The sequence below is a fragment of the Pristis pectinata genome, chromosome 10, assembly GCF_009764475.1.
Source record: "Pristis pectinata isolate sPriPec2 chromosome 10, sPriPec2.1.pri, whole genome shotgun sequence".
NCBI lineage: Eukaryota > Metazoa > Chordata > Chondrichthyes > Rhinopristiformes > Pristidae > Pristis > Pristis pectinata.
In genome coordinates this window covers 43,258,677-43,278,060 of record NC_067414.1, presented here as the reverse complement: position 1 = coordinate 43,278,060, position 19,384 = coordinate 43,258,677, and the positions used below count along the sequence as shown (strand labels likewise).

Here is a 19,384-nt window from a genome sequence, read left to right as displayed (position 1 = left end):
AAAAAGAAATCAGAATGCTGGAAGAACTCAGCAGGTCAAACAGCATCTGTGGAGGCAAATGGTGCAGGTGACAGGCTCCCATCCCTCCCTCACCTGGCTCCATCTGCCCATCCTCCCTCCCCATCTGATACCACCTATCATCTACCAGCCTCTGCCCCACCCCTCCTTCATACTGCTATATACTAGCAATCCTTCCTCTTCCTTCTCAGTCCTGATGCAAGGTCTCAACCCGAAACATTGACTTACACCTTTTGTCTTCACTGATACTACTTGACCCACTGAGTTTTTCCAGCATTTTTTTTATTACATGCTGTTGCAACTCACCAAATCTAAGGGGCGGCACGGTAGCGTGGCGTTTAGCATTACGCTATTACAGTGCCAGCGACCTGGGTTCAATTCCAGCCGCTGTCTGTAAGAAATTTGTACGTTCTCCCCGTGTCTTCGTGGGTTTTTCTCTGGGTGCTCCGGTTTCCTCCCACATTCCAAAGACATACACATTAGGAGTTGTGGGCATGCTATGTTGGCACCAGAAGCATGGTGACACTTGCTGTCTGCCCCCAGAACACTCTACGCAAAAGATGCATTTCACTGTGTGTTTCGATGTACATGTGACTAATAAAAATTCAAGATATCTTAAAGGCAAAACCTCCAAGAAAATGTTTCTTGAACTCCAAAGATTCAGATGTTCAATCCTTTTAAGTACTGAATTCCTCACAACAGAATGATTAAAAAGCAACTTTATCCTATTGCTCAACTGAGTTAACTAATTTCTACTAAGAAAGGAAGGAAAGAGCACATAGTCAGTAGGGCCCTTCCAAGAACAATATATTGGGAATATTTATATTGAGAATATAATCCACCTGTGGAGCCTGGCAAACTGAAATCTGCAATGGTGGTATCATCATCCAAAATTCAATGGACTGTAAGAAAGATCAAAGTACAAAGGATCTCAAAGAAATGTAAAACCTGGTTACCATGGGTTCCACTCAATTCTGACACAAGATTCTGTAGATTCCGTATCCTCTCAAAAGTCTCTTAATGAAACATCATCCACCATTGCCTAGTTTATTATTCATTCACAATGGTTCATGAACATTTGTATTCCAATATCAGCTTTCCATATGTCTCTTTTCCCAGTTTATTATCATATCTACCCATTTTGATTATGTTAATCAACTTTTGCTGTGTCTACTTCTACACTATATGGGAAAACTTCCTTGAAATTCATTCACTTTATACTTTTATAACCTTGTTTTGCAACCATAATACAAATTAAATAACCTGCTTGGAGATATAATATATCAGAGTTCTTTTTTTTAAAAAAAAATCCTCTTCCTTTTTATCTTTACTTCCACTGAAGGCAACTTCAGCTCTTCAGTTTGAATTTATAAAAAATCTTCACCCAGCCATGACCAATTGAATACTGAATAACAAGATTATGTTAGCAGACTATAAAAGTAACACACATACACAACTGACGTATTTATTTTGGCATAATAGCCAAACTAGTATTTGTTTATCCAGTAGGAAATATAAGATAAACCAGAAATTTTCAATGAAAGATTATTATATCTAACATATTTCTGCCTTCATCAATAGATATCCCTTCATTGTTCTTATGATTTTACATCCAAGGCACATTAAAATCCATCAACCACACCCCAGTCAAATTATCTCTCACGTTCATCAGTCAGCTTCAAAGTAGCAACACATATATCATAGAGTTTGTTTTGTCATCTTTTCATGCTAATGTAATGCACAACTACTTCCTTTTCTTCTCCCTCAAATTATATTATGACTCCAATAAACAAAGTAATATTCACACACTTCTACAGAAACAATGATTTTTCTACTCAAATAATGATAGTTTTCTAAAGAAATGGATAACATGCTCACAATCAGCAACAGGTAACCAGTTAAATAATGTTATATTTGCCCATCCAGCTACAATTTTGATAAACAATAGTTAAAATGGTCAAAGCAGTGTCTACAATGTTACAAAACTGAACGTGAATTTCAAAATAGCTCAAATATTCCACCTTAATTTTGTTAAATATATCACACCATATCATTGCATACATTTTTTCATGTGCACAATGGAAATAACTAAATATATTTAACATAATCCATTAATATTCTTTTCATGATGTTCAACACAAATGCATTTTGAACTCTAGCTTACTTCAAACAAAAATTACTTCAAGATAACAAAAATTGTCAGATTGAATGCTTCAACTGCTTCATTTAAATTTCAACTTGGTTCACATAAAATATTAATTCTGGAAACTGGGATATTTGTATCCAATAGGAAGTATACACTACCATGATCCAGCATCATCTTGGCTGGAAATTCCAGAATGTCATTGGAGTGAATCAAATCTATAAGTAGTTTACATTATGTCGGAACATATCAGAAACAAGTAAAACACTGAATTACAAATGACTGTAATTTGTTGGTATTAGTTTATTGTTGTCACTTGTACCGAGGTATAGTGAAAAACTTGTCTTGCATACCGATTGTATAGGTCAATTCATTACACAGTGCAGTTACAATGGGTTAGTACAGAGGCACTGATGTAGTACAGATAAAAAACAATAACAGTAAAGTGTCACAGTTACAGAGAAAGTGCAGTGCAATAAGGTGCAAGGTCACAACAAGGTAGATCGTGAGGTCAAAGTCCATCTCATCGTATAAGGGAACCGTTCAATAGTCTTATCACAGTGGGGCAGAAGCTGTCCTCAAGTCTGGTGGTACGTGCCCTCAGGCTCCTGTATCTTCTACCGGATGGATGAGGAGAGAAGAGAGAATGTCCTGGGTTGGTGGGGTCTTTGCTTATGCTGGCTGCTTCACCAAGACAGCGAGAGGTAAAGACAGAGTCCAAGGAGGGGAGGCTGGTTTCTGTGATGTACTGGGCTGCGTCCACAACTCTCTGCAGTTTCCTGCAGTCCTGGGCAGAGCAGTTGCCGTACCTAGCCGTGATGCATCCAGATAGGATGCTTTCTATGGTGCATCGATAAAGTTTGGTGAGTGTCAAAGGGGACAAGCCGAATTTCTTCCAACCTCCTGAGGAAGTAGAGGAGCTGGTGAGCTTTCTTGGCTGTGGCATCTACGTGATTTGACCAGGATAGGCTGTTGGTGATGCTCACTCCCAGGAACTTGAAGCTCTGAACCCTCTTGAACTACTGAAAGACTGATGCAATATGTTTTGAAAAACTTCACATAAATCAATACTGCATAAAAATTGCTAGCAACCCTCCTTGTCAGCTACCCAAAGTCAAATCACTCAGAACTCTGTTTCCTGCATCCTAACTTCATTGAACGCTTTTTGTTCATTCCTCCCATTAAATTTTACTATTTCTTATATGGATCTTCTTGCATTATGCATGAACATTCATGTATAAACCATGGCTTTTTCTTATCCTATCTCTGCAAAATCCTTTGGCCTTACATTCTTTTCTCTGTCAATTTGTTTTTCTTCTGACCATCTGCACATCACCCCCCTAACTTTACAACTGATGGCAGAGCCTGACACTTCACCTTCATGCTTCTCTTTTTCAGGAAAACTCTTCAAAAATTCTCTTCAATTAGGCCTTAGTTCACCTCAATGAAGAGTTCCATTCCTTTCTTCTTCAGCAGCAGGTTGGGATGCTTCTTCCCACTGAATGGACTTAATGAACTAAATGAACATCACCGTTCAGATTCAGATTTATTATCACTGACTTGTATGTCGTGAAATTTGTTGTTTTGTGGCAAAAGTATAGTGCAAAGACATGAAGTTACCATAAATTACAAAATAAACAAATAATTGCATCAATAAATAAAGTATAAATTGTTGCCGTCAATAGTTCAGCAGTACTTCAGTAAATGCAACCTCAATATAATGGACCTCGTTTTATTGTAGCCTAGGACATACTGCAGGTATTACCATGCCCCCGAATTTTATTACAAGGTCACAAGAAGCAGTAATATTCCAGACCTTTATAGAAGTCCCACTGATAACAACAGTACCAAAGAGGGAGTAACATATTCTGGAAAAAGGATCAGCAATTTACTGCTGGGGATTTGTTATACAAACCATAGCTGTGCAATACAGCAGTAAAGATTGAGTGAAGAGAATGAGGATGAACAATGGGGAAATTTATTCAAACTGTCTGCATTTGTATTATTCTATATTTAAAGAACAAGGGTTCCAAAATTAGGGAAATTAATGTTAGTTTCACCTTTAATATAGATAGCTTACAATCCAGGTGTTAAAGTTGTTCCCCTGACACCTGCTTTATATCAAGGTTGCACTGTAGTTGAGTTCTACAAGGAGAAAATTTAGAACTGTATCCTACCCTACATTTTAGGGCTCAATAAAAATGCAAAATACTATCTTAAAATTCTTAATGTTTAAAAACAAAATAACATATTTACCACGTGGGGAGAAAAGCAGAAGTTATTCATTAATCAATATACATGAAACTCAACAAGTTTCAAAGGGGTAACATAAAAATTGGTTGAAGAATGATTTTTCAGTATTTCCCCAGAAATTTAATCACACTTTTTAAACACACAGACAGTACAGAGGATAAAAGAACAAATCTTGAAAACAGTACCCAATGATAGATTATTCTCAGAAAGACTGCATGGGATTATTTATTCAAATATCCGCAAATTGTTCTTTTGTGATTCCAAAGCATATAGTTTTTTTTTTGAAGTTCACTCTCTCTGGTTGATTCAAGTAAAAAAACAGCTATTGAATAAATCAATCAAACAACATTTGTGCCTAAATAATGCCAAGTTTGATGAGACTTCCAAAAGTCTTTACTGTATTTTGTATTTATGGATAAATGGAAGTATGGATACTGAGATTTTAAAACTTATTATACACAATTATAAAGTGCATATTTATAAGGGGGAGGATTAAACAAAACAACCCAGTTTCACCGCAGAGGACAACTATTATGTCATCTGTTAACATTATTTAAAGTGGAGTTATAACAGTGTGTGAGGAATACACATTCAACAATACTGAATAGCGTCATTGTAATCAAATATAAATAATTCAACATATACAGAACTTATTGAAGTCATAATATGGACCTCCATAACTACCAATATGACAATTCTAATTACAAACATTCATAACATTTTTCTTTTGCATGGGATCCAAGTTGAAAAAGAAGTACACTCTGTTGGATAACTTTAAATAAACTGTTTTACCTTCATGTAGAAATAAATGTTGCATGACTGATTTATTCTCATTACTGCTCTTCTCTCAAATAAACCGGTGATTATCAGTTTCAGAAGGAACTCTTTACGAAAGTGAATTTGGAAATAAATGGGAAAATAGAGACAGTGCTCTTACTTTCCTTTATAGACAGCAGAGTTTGACATTCATTGTTCTGCTCCTCAGTTCAAAAGATGCCAAAGTTGCAGTTAAGACAATGAACTGTGAAATATTGGATAGGATAATCAAAGTAAAAGAGGAAATATTAAGGAGTTCATTATCTTTAAAATGGATAAACCACCAGGCTCAGATGAAATATGCCAGACCATTAAAAGAAGTGAGGGAGAAGACTGTGGAGGCATTTAGAATTTCTCAGTCCTCTTTGGCTTCAGGTGGGGTATGAGGGCAACTAACATTGTTGAAAAGAGAAAGGATGAACCAAGCAATTACAGGCCAATTTGTTTACTTTCAGTGGTAGGCAAATGACTGAAATATGGCACAGAACAAACCTTCATAAAGAAAGATATGGACACTCCCTTCCTTTAACAATATGGATTTGTTAAAGGTAATACCTGACTAACCCGTTTGAAATCTACGATGTAGTAATAGGGAGCACTTATGAAGGCAGTGCAATTATTATTGCCTGAGTAGCCTTTTGACAAAGTCCAACATGGCAAAAAATTTAGTTGAAAAGATAAAAGCTCCAGGGATTCTTGGGGAAGTTGCAAAGAGGATCTAGAGGATCTAAAACTGCCTCAGTGGTATGAAGAAAATGGTAATGATCGATGAGATTTTTTTAAAAATAGAAGGCCGAGGTTTCACTGGGATCGATATTTGGTCCCTTGCTTATATAGTTTATATTAAATGATTTTGATTTAAATGTAGAGGGAATGATAAAAATGCTTGCAGATGATACAAAAATTAGGATTGTGGTTGACTGAGAGAGGAAAACAAGATATTGATGATGGGCAAGAAAAACAGCAAATGAATTTAATCCAGCATGAGGTAATGCATTTGGAGAGGTGCAAGAAGGCAAATGAATATAAACAGGAAGATATTGAGTGGTGTGGAGGAAGAGAAAGATCTTGGGAGTGAATGCCCACTGGCAGGGGTTAATAAAGTTTATTAAGGTGGTTAATAAAGCATAGGGGATACTTTCCTTTATTAATCAAGGCAAAGAATGAAAAAGCAGGGAGAATATGCTTAAAAAAAACACAGAAAATACTAGATGACAAGAATTTCGATGAAGGGACATGGACGAGAAATGCGAGCTGTTTCTCTCTGCACAGATACAGCCTGACTTGCTTAGAACTTCCAATATTTTCTGTTTTTTATTTACAGCATCTGCAGTTTGTCACTTTCAAAGCTTATGCTGGAATTGTATAAAACATACATTAATTGAGACATAATTTGAGTACTGCATACATTTCTGGTCACCGCCTTAATGGAAGGATATGAAGGAGGATGCAGAGATAAATCAAGTTGCTGAGGAAAGACTGAATAAACTAGGTTTGTTTTCTTTGGAATAGAAAAAACTGAAGGGAGAGTTAATTGAGGAGATAGAACGTAACGCATCCAAGTTTGCTGATGACATGAAAATAGGTGGCAGGGCAAGTTGTTATGAGGATAATGAGACTCTTCAGTGGGATACAGATAGATTGATTGGGCAAAAACTTGGCAATAATTTAATATGGGGAAGTGTGAGGTCATTCACTTTGGTAAGAGGAATCTAAAGGCAGATTATTATATAAATGGAAAAAAGACTGCAAATGAGTGAAATACAGAGGAGTGCATGAATCACAAAAGATCGACAAATGCAGCAAATAGTTAAGAGAGCGAGTGGCATATTGACCTTTATTGCAAGAGGCTGGAATTTAGAAATAGGGAAGCTTTCTTGCGATTATACAGTACATAGTGGAGGTAAGAACACACCTAGAGTATTGTAAATAGCTTTGGTCCCTTTACCCAAGAAAGGATATAATAATGTTGCAGGCAGTCCAAAAGAAATTCATCAGGCTAATCCTGGGATGAGAGGATTGCCCTATCAAGATATTCTAAACAGGTTGGGTCTGTATTCTTTGAAGTTTAAAAGAATGAGGGATGAACTTACTGAAATATACAAGATCCTTGGGGACAAGACAGAATAGATCAAGATGTTTTCACCAGTGGAAGAATTTCGAACAAGCAGACAGAGTTTCAAGGGGTCAGACATTTAAAATCAAGGTACGTAGACATATATTTTCACAGAGGGTGGTCAATCTTTGGAATTCATTGCCCCAGAGAGTTGCAGAGGCTAGCTCATTAAAAATCTTTGAAGTGGAGAGAGATAAATTTTGAGTTGAGTCCTGGAGTAGATCAGCCATGATCATATTGAATGGCGGGACAGACTTGAGGGGCTGTATGGCCTACTCCTGCTTCTATTTTCTAATGTTCTTGTGCATAAAATTATGAGTGGCTTAGATGCAATAAATAGGAAGGACTTATTTTCATCAGCAGAGGGGTCAAAAATCTGGTGGCACAGATGTGTGGTAAATGGTAGAAGGATTTAAGGGGAAATGAGGAATAATGTTTTCACCCAGGTGAGAGCAGCTCCATATTTGAAAGGGTGATAGAGGCAGGAATCCTCATCATATTAAACAGTATTTGGATGTGTCCTTGAGTTGATTACTGCAGGCTATGGATCTAGTGTTGGGTAGCTTAGTCTTGACTGACATAGACATCATGAGTTGAATGAACAACTTCTGCTGCATCAGTCTCCTACTTTCCTAGTTAAATATTGTTTTCAAAATTGGAATAGAAATAAAACAGACAATTATCACACCAAAATGAGCAAGTTTGGGTCAGACGAGAAGCCATAAATTCATATATTTCAGTACTGAATCTTAGCTTTCCGAAAAACATTTTCAGATTTTAATTAATTTTTTTTTAAATGGTGTTGCAGGAAGATTTTATCTGTCCCCTAACTTTATCATTAGCAGGCTGGGTCTCCCAGGCATTGGCAAACCAGACAGTTGAAGTTAAGAATTTCTGTATGAAACAAACAAACACCTTTCCAGCTTTATCTATGGGCCTGGATGAGAAAGGAACACATCCCCCTTGCCCACCAAGCTACCTTGCTGATGTCCTCAATGACCACACCTCACACCCAGCTGCCTGCCAGGCACCGCATCATACACATCCCATCTCACCTTTCTAGGAATGGCTTGTGTTCTTCCCCGAACAATTCCATTCCCCCGAGATCACAACTGCCTCCGTGACATCCACCTGTCTTCTGCAATCTCATCCAAAGGAGCTAGCCCTAACCCCGGCAATTTAATTTAGAATCAGTTTAAGTTCAATATTTTCAAAAGCCTCAAAACATGCCTTTGCCTGGTTCTCACAGTGAAGTAAATGTATAGAGACTACAAAAGAAAGAAGGGAAATTAAACACAGTTGATTTTGTTCCAATCTCAAAAAGGTTATTTTAGTTGCTTGGAATTGCCAAATATAGTTGAATTGCTTTCACATGTAAATTTACTTGAGCTAAATAGAGAGTACATAGATGGGAGAGGAAAAAAAATCAATAAGCAATCACTGTATTGAAAAGAGTGAACCATAATAGTGATTACATTGAGGTGTAGCTTTTCTGAAAACATATGTTCACACCATTCCATTCAGCTAGTCTATGAGAATAATAAACCCAAGCAGTATGCAAAATACATAATGTTGATGTACAACACACATCTAATTATATTGATTTAGTTGTGGCTGTATTTCAAATAAAAACCCTCCATGATACACTGTACCTACACCAAATAAATATTGGCAAACAATGTCAGAATTTGTTTTCTTTGGGAGTCACTTTACACTGGAAGTTATTTGGCATGAAGAAATACAAAATGGCAACAAAAAAGTGCTTTTTAAAAAAAATGTGAACTTTTTTCTTATTGTTTTGATTAACAAGGAGAGACTGGCAAGTGTCCTGAACCAAAAGAACTGCCCCTCGCTGTCTTCAGCATTTTTATTTATGAAAATGGAGAACCTCAGAAAAAGGATCTTGAGTCAACAAGCTAAGGAAAACAAAAACTAAGTTTATTTATATGTCTACATGCCATATTCAGATATATTGCTTCAAACCACAGATCATACACAAATTTCAATGCTTCTTCAGTCATTTTGTCAAAAGCTGAAACATACTGATATTACTATAAACATTTCCATTAATATTTGATTGAAAAGCCTAAACTAACTTCTATTTAAATATATTTATTACCGAAATAGAATCCATCTTTTTATTACACAATTAGTATGATGCAATTAAATTGGTACTGTTTGAATAGATTGGCATTATTGGTAATGATTTACATTAAAGACAATATGGTATTATAATTAAACAGGTTGTGATACATTGTGCAAGGAAAAAGCATACTTTGAATGCCATATACATGTATGAATGTTATGAAATACATTCAGAGAAAGAATCATTTGTATAAGTACTGCATATTTACTTCTCCCTTCCCCTTACTGTAAAGTCAGGGTAAAATACTCTATGGGTATGTGGAGAACAAAAAGGATAACAGTCAGTAAAGTTAAACAATTTATTACTTGCAACAGAATTCCACTTTAAAATGCATGTTTAAGGCTAAATATAAACATTGAATAATGTCCAGGAAATCTCAGTTTTTTAAAATCACCATATTTTGCAATTGGAAAAGAAGTGTACTTTAATATTCTACACACAATTCTTGTACAGTAAACTCTTGCTTATCTAGTATTTATACATCTAGAATTCTTATGCAATTGGCAAAATTTTCTAAGAATACTTTGTTAGATTTTACACGAGTACTATTTAGCCTTAAATCAAGAATTGATGCGTTACTTAAAAAGATTAAGATGACATATAGTTCGGCAATGTATCTAAAGATTTATGCATACAATACTAGTGTGATGTATAGTTAATTTTTAAGGAATTCTCATGAAACCAGCAACCCCCATTTCCCACAGATGCCAGATAGCTGAGAGTACATCATATATTGTTTTTCCAAAATTAATCTCTTCATGAAATTCAGAAAAATTAGGACTTTATATCTGTCTACTTCTGCTAACTGAAGCATATTTATTGCATAAAAAATGGTGACCTCTCCACTAATTTGAAACAAATAACTTTGAATTTGCTCTTTCACTCCAAATCACATATCCATCCTCACCTTTTCTATTGGTTTATTGCTGACTGTTTTGGTGCCACTTCTTCTCGCTGTGAACCGGAAAGTTTTAACCACTTTTCAGTGCCAATTCCAAACTCCTCCCACCTTCACATTGTCATCTCTGACTCTTCCATTTCTCAACATCTCTACCTGCACTTTAGGGGATATGTTCATGGCCAGAACTCACTACATGCTCACAGATTCCCACAGATGCCTCCCACTCTGCTTCTTCTGAGGAATACATTCTGGTTTTCCAGTTTCTTCCGCAGATCTGTTCCACCATTACTACTTTCCATACAAGACCTTTAACCTTTCCCATTCCATTTCCTACCTATCTCTGATCACTTTTTTTCCTACTCCCAGTACCAGGATAGGAATCCTCATCCTTATTTTTCATTCCACCAGCCTTCACATTCAATGGATCATCCTAAATAATTTCCAATACCTCCAAAGCCATGCCACTGCCAAACATATATTCCCCTCTCCTTCTCTTCTGGATGCTGTAGTTCACTCCTCCACATCCACCAATAAACATATCTTCCAATGTTAACACAGGAGATGACACACCTACTCTTTTGAGTCCTCCCCCCCCCCTCACCCCCCAACCCTTCCTACCTTCCAAGGCTTTACAGGCGAAGCACTGACATTTCTATTTCTTCCACTTTAGTGTACTGTATTTTCTGCCCATAAATTGGTCTTGTCTAAATTAGGGAAACCAAATGCAGATTAAGTGACCATTTTCCTCAGTCCCACTCTGACCTCACTGTCTTTGGTTTCCTACAACGTTAACCTCAAGAAACAGCACCCCACTTTCCTTCTCTTCACTTTACAGCCTCCTGCACGCAACAGGAATTCAATAGTTTTCAGATAATGGGCATTTGCAGCACTTTTATTTTAGTTTTCCAGCTTGTCTTTCATATTTAGTAATTTCCGATAATTATTCTGCATCTGTCTTTCTAGACTTTTGTTATCTTGTGGTATCACTCGTCTTGTCATTTAATCTCTTCATATTTTCTACCCCACCATCTGTATTTCTGCTTCTAACTATTCACAGCACTTCTGAAAGATCACCAATTTGAAATGTTAATTTTATTTCTATTTCCATAGCTGCTGAAATACTTAAGTATTTCCAGCCTTTATTTTGATTTTAACATAGAAGATTATTTTGAAAATAATCTAACAAACAAAGCTTGGAAGAATAAAATCCACTAAACTCAAAACTTCTACATTCTTAATGTTATACTTTCTAAGTTCAGAATGGGAAAATATAACTACAACGCATATCCAAAAACACAATTCACATGCTCACTGTATAAGAGAACATACAGAACATTCCATTATAAGCAAATGTCCTTCACTTATCCATAATTATCTTGGTTTAATAAAACAATACTGAAGACCATTGCTCACTTTCATCAAAATCATCAGCATAAAACATATTGTATGCATATTGTATAGTTGCATGTTATACTCAACTTCTAAAATTTGATCCATGGAAGTGGATTGTGATAGGCAAAAGCAGCACACCACCACTACTACTGAATTGTACTTTACCTCTCCCTTCAGAGGATGAAATTCTTGTTTCATATTCTTTTAAATTAACTGAGTATACCAGAACTGTATTTAATGACCGGGCTTTAACTTATCTTAGGGTAAAGGGACCGACAGTCACTGACAGCCAGCAAATGAGCTGTCCCTCAGAGATTAGCAGAACAATTACTTCTAAAGCCAGGACTGTAGTCAGGTGCAACTTTTCAATTAAGGCTTAACAAGAACTAAAAAAGAGTGCTTTCTGGAGCACAAAAAGGTGCAAGAACTTCACATGGATACTACACTTAAAATTTTACAATTCCATCCAAACGTGCACTAATCTAACCTTTCAACGGTCTGTTTTAACATTCATAGATGAAACAACCTTCTGTCAATTTTTTTTCATTTATATCAGAAGTTTACATTGAAAAGACTTGTTCCTGTTCCATCAAGAGTTTTGATGGATAATATTTTATTCAAATTGTAGCTTTGGAGAATGTATTGTACTTGTCTGGAATCAAACCAAAACTGGAAAAAGTATACAAAGGTGACAGGGAGCTGGAACAATTATCAGTATGAAATGGATCGTGCACACCAAACAAATCTTACTGAATTTGTTTTAAAAGGATAAGGTTAATCTTCAAGCATCACACATTTTTCAATCCTCAGATATCCACACAAAGGAGAAACATGAGGAAATGTGCTATCCTTTCATAATGATAACAGTAGAACGAAAATTGCTTTGTAGCATACAGTAATTCCCTTAGTAATAGAATCTAGACATTTTAAACCAAACAATAATAAAACTATTTTGATCTTATGATCTGCTATAGAAAAGCAGGTTAATGTTTCAGTCATGCTGTTAAGAGTGTGTGAATTCTTCCACTAATTTGCACTAGTCTTCCAGAGGAAAGAGTATAAAAATACAAAAAAACAAAGATTCTATTATGGATTATGAGTAGCACAAATCTAGCTTCTCAACCTTTAGCCAGAAGGATTGCTCAAAAAGCACTGTAGATATAATTCCCTGTGACTGCAAGGGTTTCCTTTGATTGCTCGGTTTCCACCCACATCTCAACCACATGCTGGTTGGTTCGTTGGCTACTGTAAATTGCCCCAGCCTAGCTGGGTGGTGGAAGAATCAGTGGGGAGCTGATTGGAACGCGAGGGGGAACAGGTTGCAGGGCGTAAGTGGGGGAATGGAACTGAGAGGATTGCTCTGAGAACTGGCATTGACACAATGGACTGTATGGCCTCCTCTTATGCTGTAAGAAATAATTTAACAACAATGAAAATATACTAACATTAAATAAAACAACAAGACAAAATTGAAGCCTAAAGACATAAAGAACAAAAGGTGATTGAGAAAAATGAATGAACCACAAGTGAAAGAAAGAAAACAAAATAAACTTAACACTTTCATAGCCCCTTAATATATGAGACTGCAATAGTGGGAGGGACAATTAGAGAAAGGGCAATGGACATTGATCTAAAATCTGGAAGATGAGATAAGGCATATACTCAACAGCAAAGAAAAGATTTAAAGAAAATATTTTTGAAGATGGGAAGAAATAACAAGGTAAATGAGCTCAAAGATAATCCAGGGTATAGGGCTGTAATGACAAAATGGTGTAGGTCAGAGCGTAAAATTTGTAGTGCAGGTCTTGAAGTTGTTAAATTATTCAAATAATTTGATGTTGAGATTTCTTAATAAATTTTTTTAAAAAAATCAGTATACTGGGCCATATCTGAGTGGACTCTAGTGCAGACAAAGTTCTGGAGAAGTTAGAGAGGAGCACTTGGGATGTGGGATAGGGGACATAGTAACAATCAGGGATCCATGCTACATGGAAATAACCAACTTTGGTAATGAAGTGGATATGAGGTTAAAGCTGAAGTCCAATCAGGTGGTACAGTATGAAGTTTTGCATGATTATTCTTGGTGAGATATGAAAAACTTTCCATGTCATGAAATAAATGTGCTTAAGCCAATTATGGATTAGATTTCATACACAAGCCTAGAGTCAAACTAGAATTTTCAATTCCAATTAGCCAAAAGTAAACCAAGCTGAAACAAAGATCAAGAATTTCAATTGCAATTTATTTTCCAAGCTTCTATGATCTTTCGCCAGTTTAAAAAACCATTGCACCTGAAGCATATATCATCCACAAAACTGACCAGACCTTAATTGAATTAACCACCATTGAAGGATTCCAGTAATATTTGCAGCTCTTCCAAAAAGGCTTTTAATATTAAGCTAACTTAGTGCAAAGCCACTAATTAGCATGTTTTAAGAGACAATGAATTTGCCAAGAACGTGTTATACTCAAGGGTAATGAGTAAATGGACGTATAGTTTGTGTGAACTCATTTTCAATCATTTAAAATTAGGTTACTCACAGATGGTGGGCTAGATAATAATTAAACTTATTTTTTGCGATAAACTCACTTATAGCAGTATTAGTAAAATTTTACATTAAAATATTCCATGACATTTGTATGTGTATAAATTTTAATTTCCTTAAATTGCAGACTAAAACATAAACTTACTGTGCAATTTTCAGCCACATTACCAACTGCACCTAACTTAATAAGAGTTTTTTGATTATGTAATTGAGAAGATCAATGAGGGAAGTGTGATTGATGTGATACATATGAACTTCCAAAAGATTTTTTATGAAATATAACATAATAGGCTTATCAGTAATCTTGAACCATTGAGCAAAGGAAGAAAATTAACTAAATAGTGGGACATAGAGAGCAGTGGTGAAAGGCTGTTTTTCAAACTGGGAGGATTTGTGCAGTGGAGTTCTCCAAAATTCAGTACTAGGACCACTGCTTTTCTCAGTATATATTAATTATATCATCTTGAGCGCAAAGGTGGTAATTTCCACATTTGCAAGTAACATAAAATTTTTGAGGTATAGTGAACTGTGGAGAGGAATAGTAACAGGCTTCAAGGAGATGAAGACATGCTGGTGCGATGGGTGGATAGGTGGGGGATGAAACTTAATGCTAGGAAATGTGAAGTGTTACATCTTGGTACGAAGAACAAGAGGCGATATAAACTGGAGGACGCAATTCTAAAAGGGCACAAGGACAGAGAAATCAAGCTACCGGTGCATTGTTCACTGAAACAGCAAGATATGTGGAGAGAGCATATGGAATCCTGAGCTTTGCAAATTAAGATATACTGAACAAGTTCAAGGAATTAACAATGAACTTTTATAAAACACTGTTTTCACCACAACTGTGTCTAGTCCTGGATGTCGTATGTTAGGAAGAGTGTTAGGAAAGATCTTGACTGGTGAAGGGTCTCAATCCGAAACGTTGACTGTCCATTTTCCTCCACAGATGTTGCCTGACCTCCTTAGCTCCTCCAGCACTTTGGTTGTTGCACACGAGTGAGACTAGCTGAGCCAGGAGGAACTCACAATGGCTGAGTGACTGCATTCCGTGTTGAACCATTCCTTGACTTTAAAACTGATTTTAATAATGACAGCAAGATACTAGGAAACAGGGTGTTCACTGCTGAATCACTAGTGGAGTGACATAAAGATGCAAAACAAGCCAAAGCAATGGGAACATCTGTGATCCTCAATAGTAAGAAGTGCACGGGTAGAGTGTGTAATCAGTTTGGACAATACAAGAGGGATGGTTCACAGAAGTTTCAACATAATGTCTGTTTGCAGATGATACCAAAATTGGTGGCGGACAGTGAAGGTTATCTAATGTTACAACAGGATCTAAGTCAACTGTGAAGGTTGGCAAACGAATGGCAGATGGAATTTAACTCAGTCAAGTGCAAAGTGATGCATTTTGGGAAGCTAAACTAGATGAAGACATATGCAGTGAATGGCACTGCCCCAGGGAGTGTTGCTGAACAGAGAGACTTAGGAGTACAAGTAGATAGTTCCCCGAAAGTGGTGATACAGGTAGATAAGGTGGTGAAATAGGCATATGACATGGGGTACAAGAGTTAGTATGTCATGTTATAGCTGTACAAGGCAATGGTGAAATTGCACTGTATTGTGTACAGTTCTGGTCGTCATACAATAGCAAGGATGTGATTAAGCTAGCAATGGTTCAGAGAAGATTCACAAGGATGTTGCAGGGACTGGAGGTCTGGAGTTATAGGGAGAGACTGGATAAACTGGACTGTTTTCCCTGGAGCGAAGGAAGCTGACAGATGACCTTATAAAGCTATATAAAATCACAAGGGCCATAGATTGGGTAGATAGCCAGCACACAGAAAGAGAAGCTAAAAATAGTCAAGCTGAATCACAAGCATTGGAGACAATCCAGGGGAGGGAAAAGTCAAAGGAAATGACCCTCTGACTTAAAAAAGGACAGCAAGTAGAACTACGTGGAAGTCTGCAGACAAGACAGAGTGAAAGCAGAAGCACAAAGATGGAAAGTCTTCAACCGAAGTGGAAGCTTTAGCAATTCATTTTGTGGTGTCCAAATAATGTACCAAATACAATGTACAATTGTGGTAGTCAATCAATGTTATTGGTCTCTATTATCAGTTGATGTTTAGAAAACACAAAGTAGTTATGGTTATGCTTCATTTTTGGGGGAAATCCATATTAAGGTAACAACTGTGATACAAAATTGAGATCAGATAAATACAAAAGGCTATCCAGCAAAGTGATCCATTGAAATTATTTTTGCCCGGACTAGAGGTGCTAAGTATAGCTCAGGAGAGAAGACTGGACAGGACAAGAGGAGAGAGAGTAGTGGACAGGACTAAGAGACTGAGTTAATGCATGTATGGTTTCCATATTTACTTGGTTTCCACAGACCCTTTGGCCCATTGAGTCCACACTGGCTCACACAGCAATCCCATTTCCCCACTAATTCTCCTCGTTCCCAACAACACTATCAGCCACTTACACTAGGGACAATTTACAGTGGTCAATTAACCTATGAACCTGCACATCTTTGGGATGTGGAAGGAAACACACCTGGGTCACATAGAGAACATGAGGCAGCAGCTCTACTAGCTGCACCACTAGGCCATCCTAATTTACAACCGTACACAAGAGATTAAATTATAGCATAATTTAACATCTATTCTATTAACTTATGGTGTCATTTTATTTATGTAAATATTTGACAGTTTCTGTGGGTGTATTGGTTTTTAAGGAGAAACAACGTAGGATAGGCGGTTACACATTTTTAAGAACTAAGAATACTATGGGCTATGACTTTCAAAATATTTTGATACCAGTCACTACTGTTGGTTCGGAGTTCATTGCTTTCAATAAACGATGTCTTTTTGGTATCTCTGCAATTTGCCCCCGTAAGCAGCAGTACCAGCGAGCTGACAGATGCAACACATTTTAGGAGATAGTGTTACAGTGAAGAGCAACTTCTTAATGCAAGTTGTTAAAAGATTTTCCAATGGGGATGTCATAAGAACAAAAAAAAAAGTCACTGAATAGAATAAATTCATGAAAATACAAATTTATGATTGTCACTGGCTGTGCGAAATTTGGGAAATTTTCCTAGCACCTGACTCAGCCCACTCAAGATACCTCCCCCCCCATCCCAACTCACTCGGATCAGGACCCGGCCATCCGGGACGGGGACCATGCCACCCGGCTTCGGCGGCCGACTCGGGGACCCAGCTACCCGGCTCCGACAGCGGAGGCCGCCGCCGGAACGCAAGCGGCTCACCGGTCCCTGCCCCGGCCAGCCCGGCGGTCCCGGCCAGCCCGGAAGACACGCCCCCGAATCCCCACGCCCCGCCCCACCCCGCCCGGCCCGGCCCGGCCCGGCCCCCATCCCGGGACCGGCTCAGCTCGGCGCCATCCGCTCCGCTTCCACACGTGTACCACCGACCGGCGGCACCGAGCCTGCCCCTGGCCCCGTGGCCGGGCCGCGGAGCAGCGACAACCGCTCCCCTTCCCCGGCGCCCCCGGGCCCAGAGCGGCCGCTCTTACCGTCATAGTAATAACAAACTTTCCTCCTGCCGCCAGCCCCCGCAGCCAGCGCCATGACAGCAGCGTCAGAGGTCCCGGCCGCCGGGGGACGGTGGGGTGGTGAGCAGTGAGAACCAAGTATCAACCACCGACCCTACACACGTATGGAGACGACCCAAAGACAAAAACGCGCCCTATTCCTCCAACATGACAAAAATAAAAGGATGCCCGCTACCCTGCTGAGCGGCGACCAGTGGGCGAGCGAGAGCTTCCAAACTGTCCATCCCTCATACCCTGGGATTGGGAGAGTCCTCACCTCCACTCCCCCGGCCTGTCAATCAGACACGCAGGGGGTGTGATGACCGCTCCGGGTGTTGCGGGCACACTTGGGCTGGTCGCTATTATGTGCGGAGTACCTAAATGTACTAACACTTGAAAAGGTTAAATAATAGAGGCGTTTGCAAAAAAAAAAACTCTTTACCCGGCCTTGAAAAAAAGACGACCTAAGGCAGGCATTGTATTATGAGTCTTTTTATATAGTCTTACACCGGAGGTTGGTCACCAAGTTTAGAGTCCACGCAATTGGGAAGTACGTGGAGATTTGGTCGTCAGACAAAAAAGCAAAGAGGAGGATCAAAACAGACCCTTCTCAGATTATTAGAGAATTGGTGTTTGAGCCACAGTTATTCATGACCTATATGGAGGATCAGGCTGAGGGGATCAAGTATCATATGGCCAAGTTTGCAGATGATATAAGAACTATAAGATCTCTTTATTAGTCACATGTACATCGAAACACCCAGTGAAATACACCTTTTGTGTAGAATGTTCTGGAAGCAGCCCGCAAGTGTTGCCACACTTCCGGCACCAACATGGCATGCCCAGAACTTCCGAACCTGTATGTCTTTAGAATGTGGGAGGAAGCTGGAGCACCCAGAAGAAACCCACGCAGTCATGGGGAGAACGTACAAACTCCTTATGGACAGTGGCCGGAATTGAACCCGGGTCACTGGCGCATTAATAGCGTTACGCTAACTGCTACACTACCGTGTCTGCTATGGGATATGGGACTGTGACTAGGAAGGAGAATGTAAATTGACTTCAAGGGGATACGGACAAGTTGGGTGATTAGAGAAGAATATTGCAGATGCAAAATAATGTGGAAGGATGTTAAGTTATCAACTTTAGTGCACATAATAAAAACAGAAGTTTTAACATGGTGACAAATTGGGTAATGTTGATATTTAAGTTGAACCTTGTGTTCATGTACACACATCACTGAAAGCCAGCATGCAGGTGCAGCAAGTGACAAGGAAGACTTTTTTTTCTACTCATTACAGTGAATATAATCAAGCATAGCAATCTCAGAATAATGCTTTAAGAAGATCACTATCATCCCAGTACCCAAGAAAAACAAGGTAATGTGCCTTAATGACTACCAGCCGGTGGCTCTGATATCCACCACCATGAAGTGCTTCAAGAAGCTGGTCATGGCACGCAGAAAACCTGGACCCACTGCAATTTGCCTACT

The 19,384-nt window shown here is 38.3% G+C and overlaps 1 protein-coding gene across 3 annotated transcripts in view; it reads right to left on the bottom strand.

Annotated features, from left to right (window-relative positions):
* LOC127574942 (histone deacetylase 2-like) overlaps nt 1-18,113 on the bottom strand; it is a 48,609-nt gene extending 30,496 nt beyond the window's left edge. The window contains exon 1 of one of the 3 annotated variants that reach the window (XM_052024475.1): nt 18,089-18,113. Coding sequence is in view for 1 of the 3 variants with exons in the window: in XM_052024473.1 (XP_051880433.1) it covers nt 17,875-17,929 (55 nt within the window). In the remaining 2 variants the exon portion in view is untranslated. The other 2 variants (XM_052024473.1, XM_052024474.1) reach the window with 2 other exon arrangements.
* Between the last annotated feature and the right edge of the window lie 1,271 nt (nt 18,114-19,384).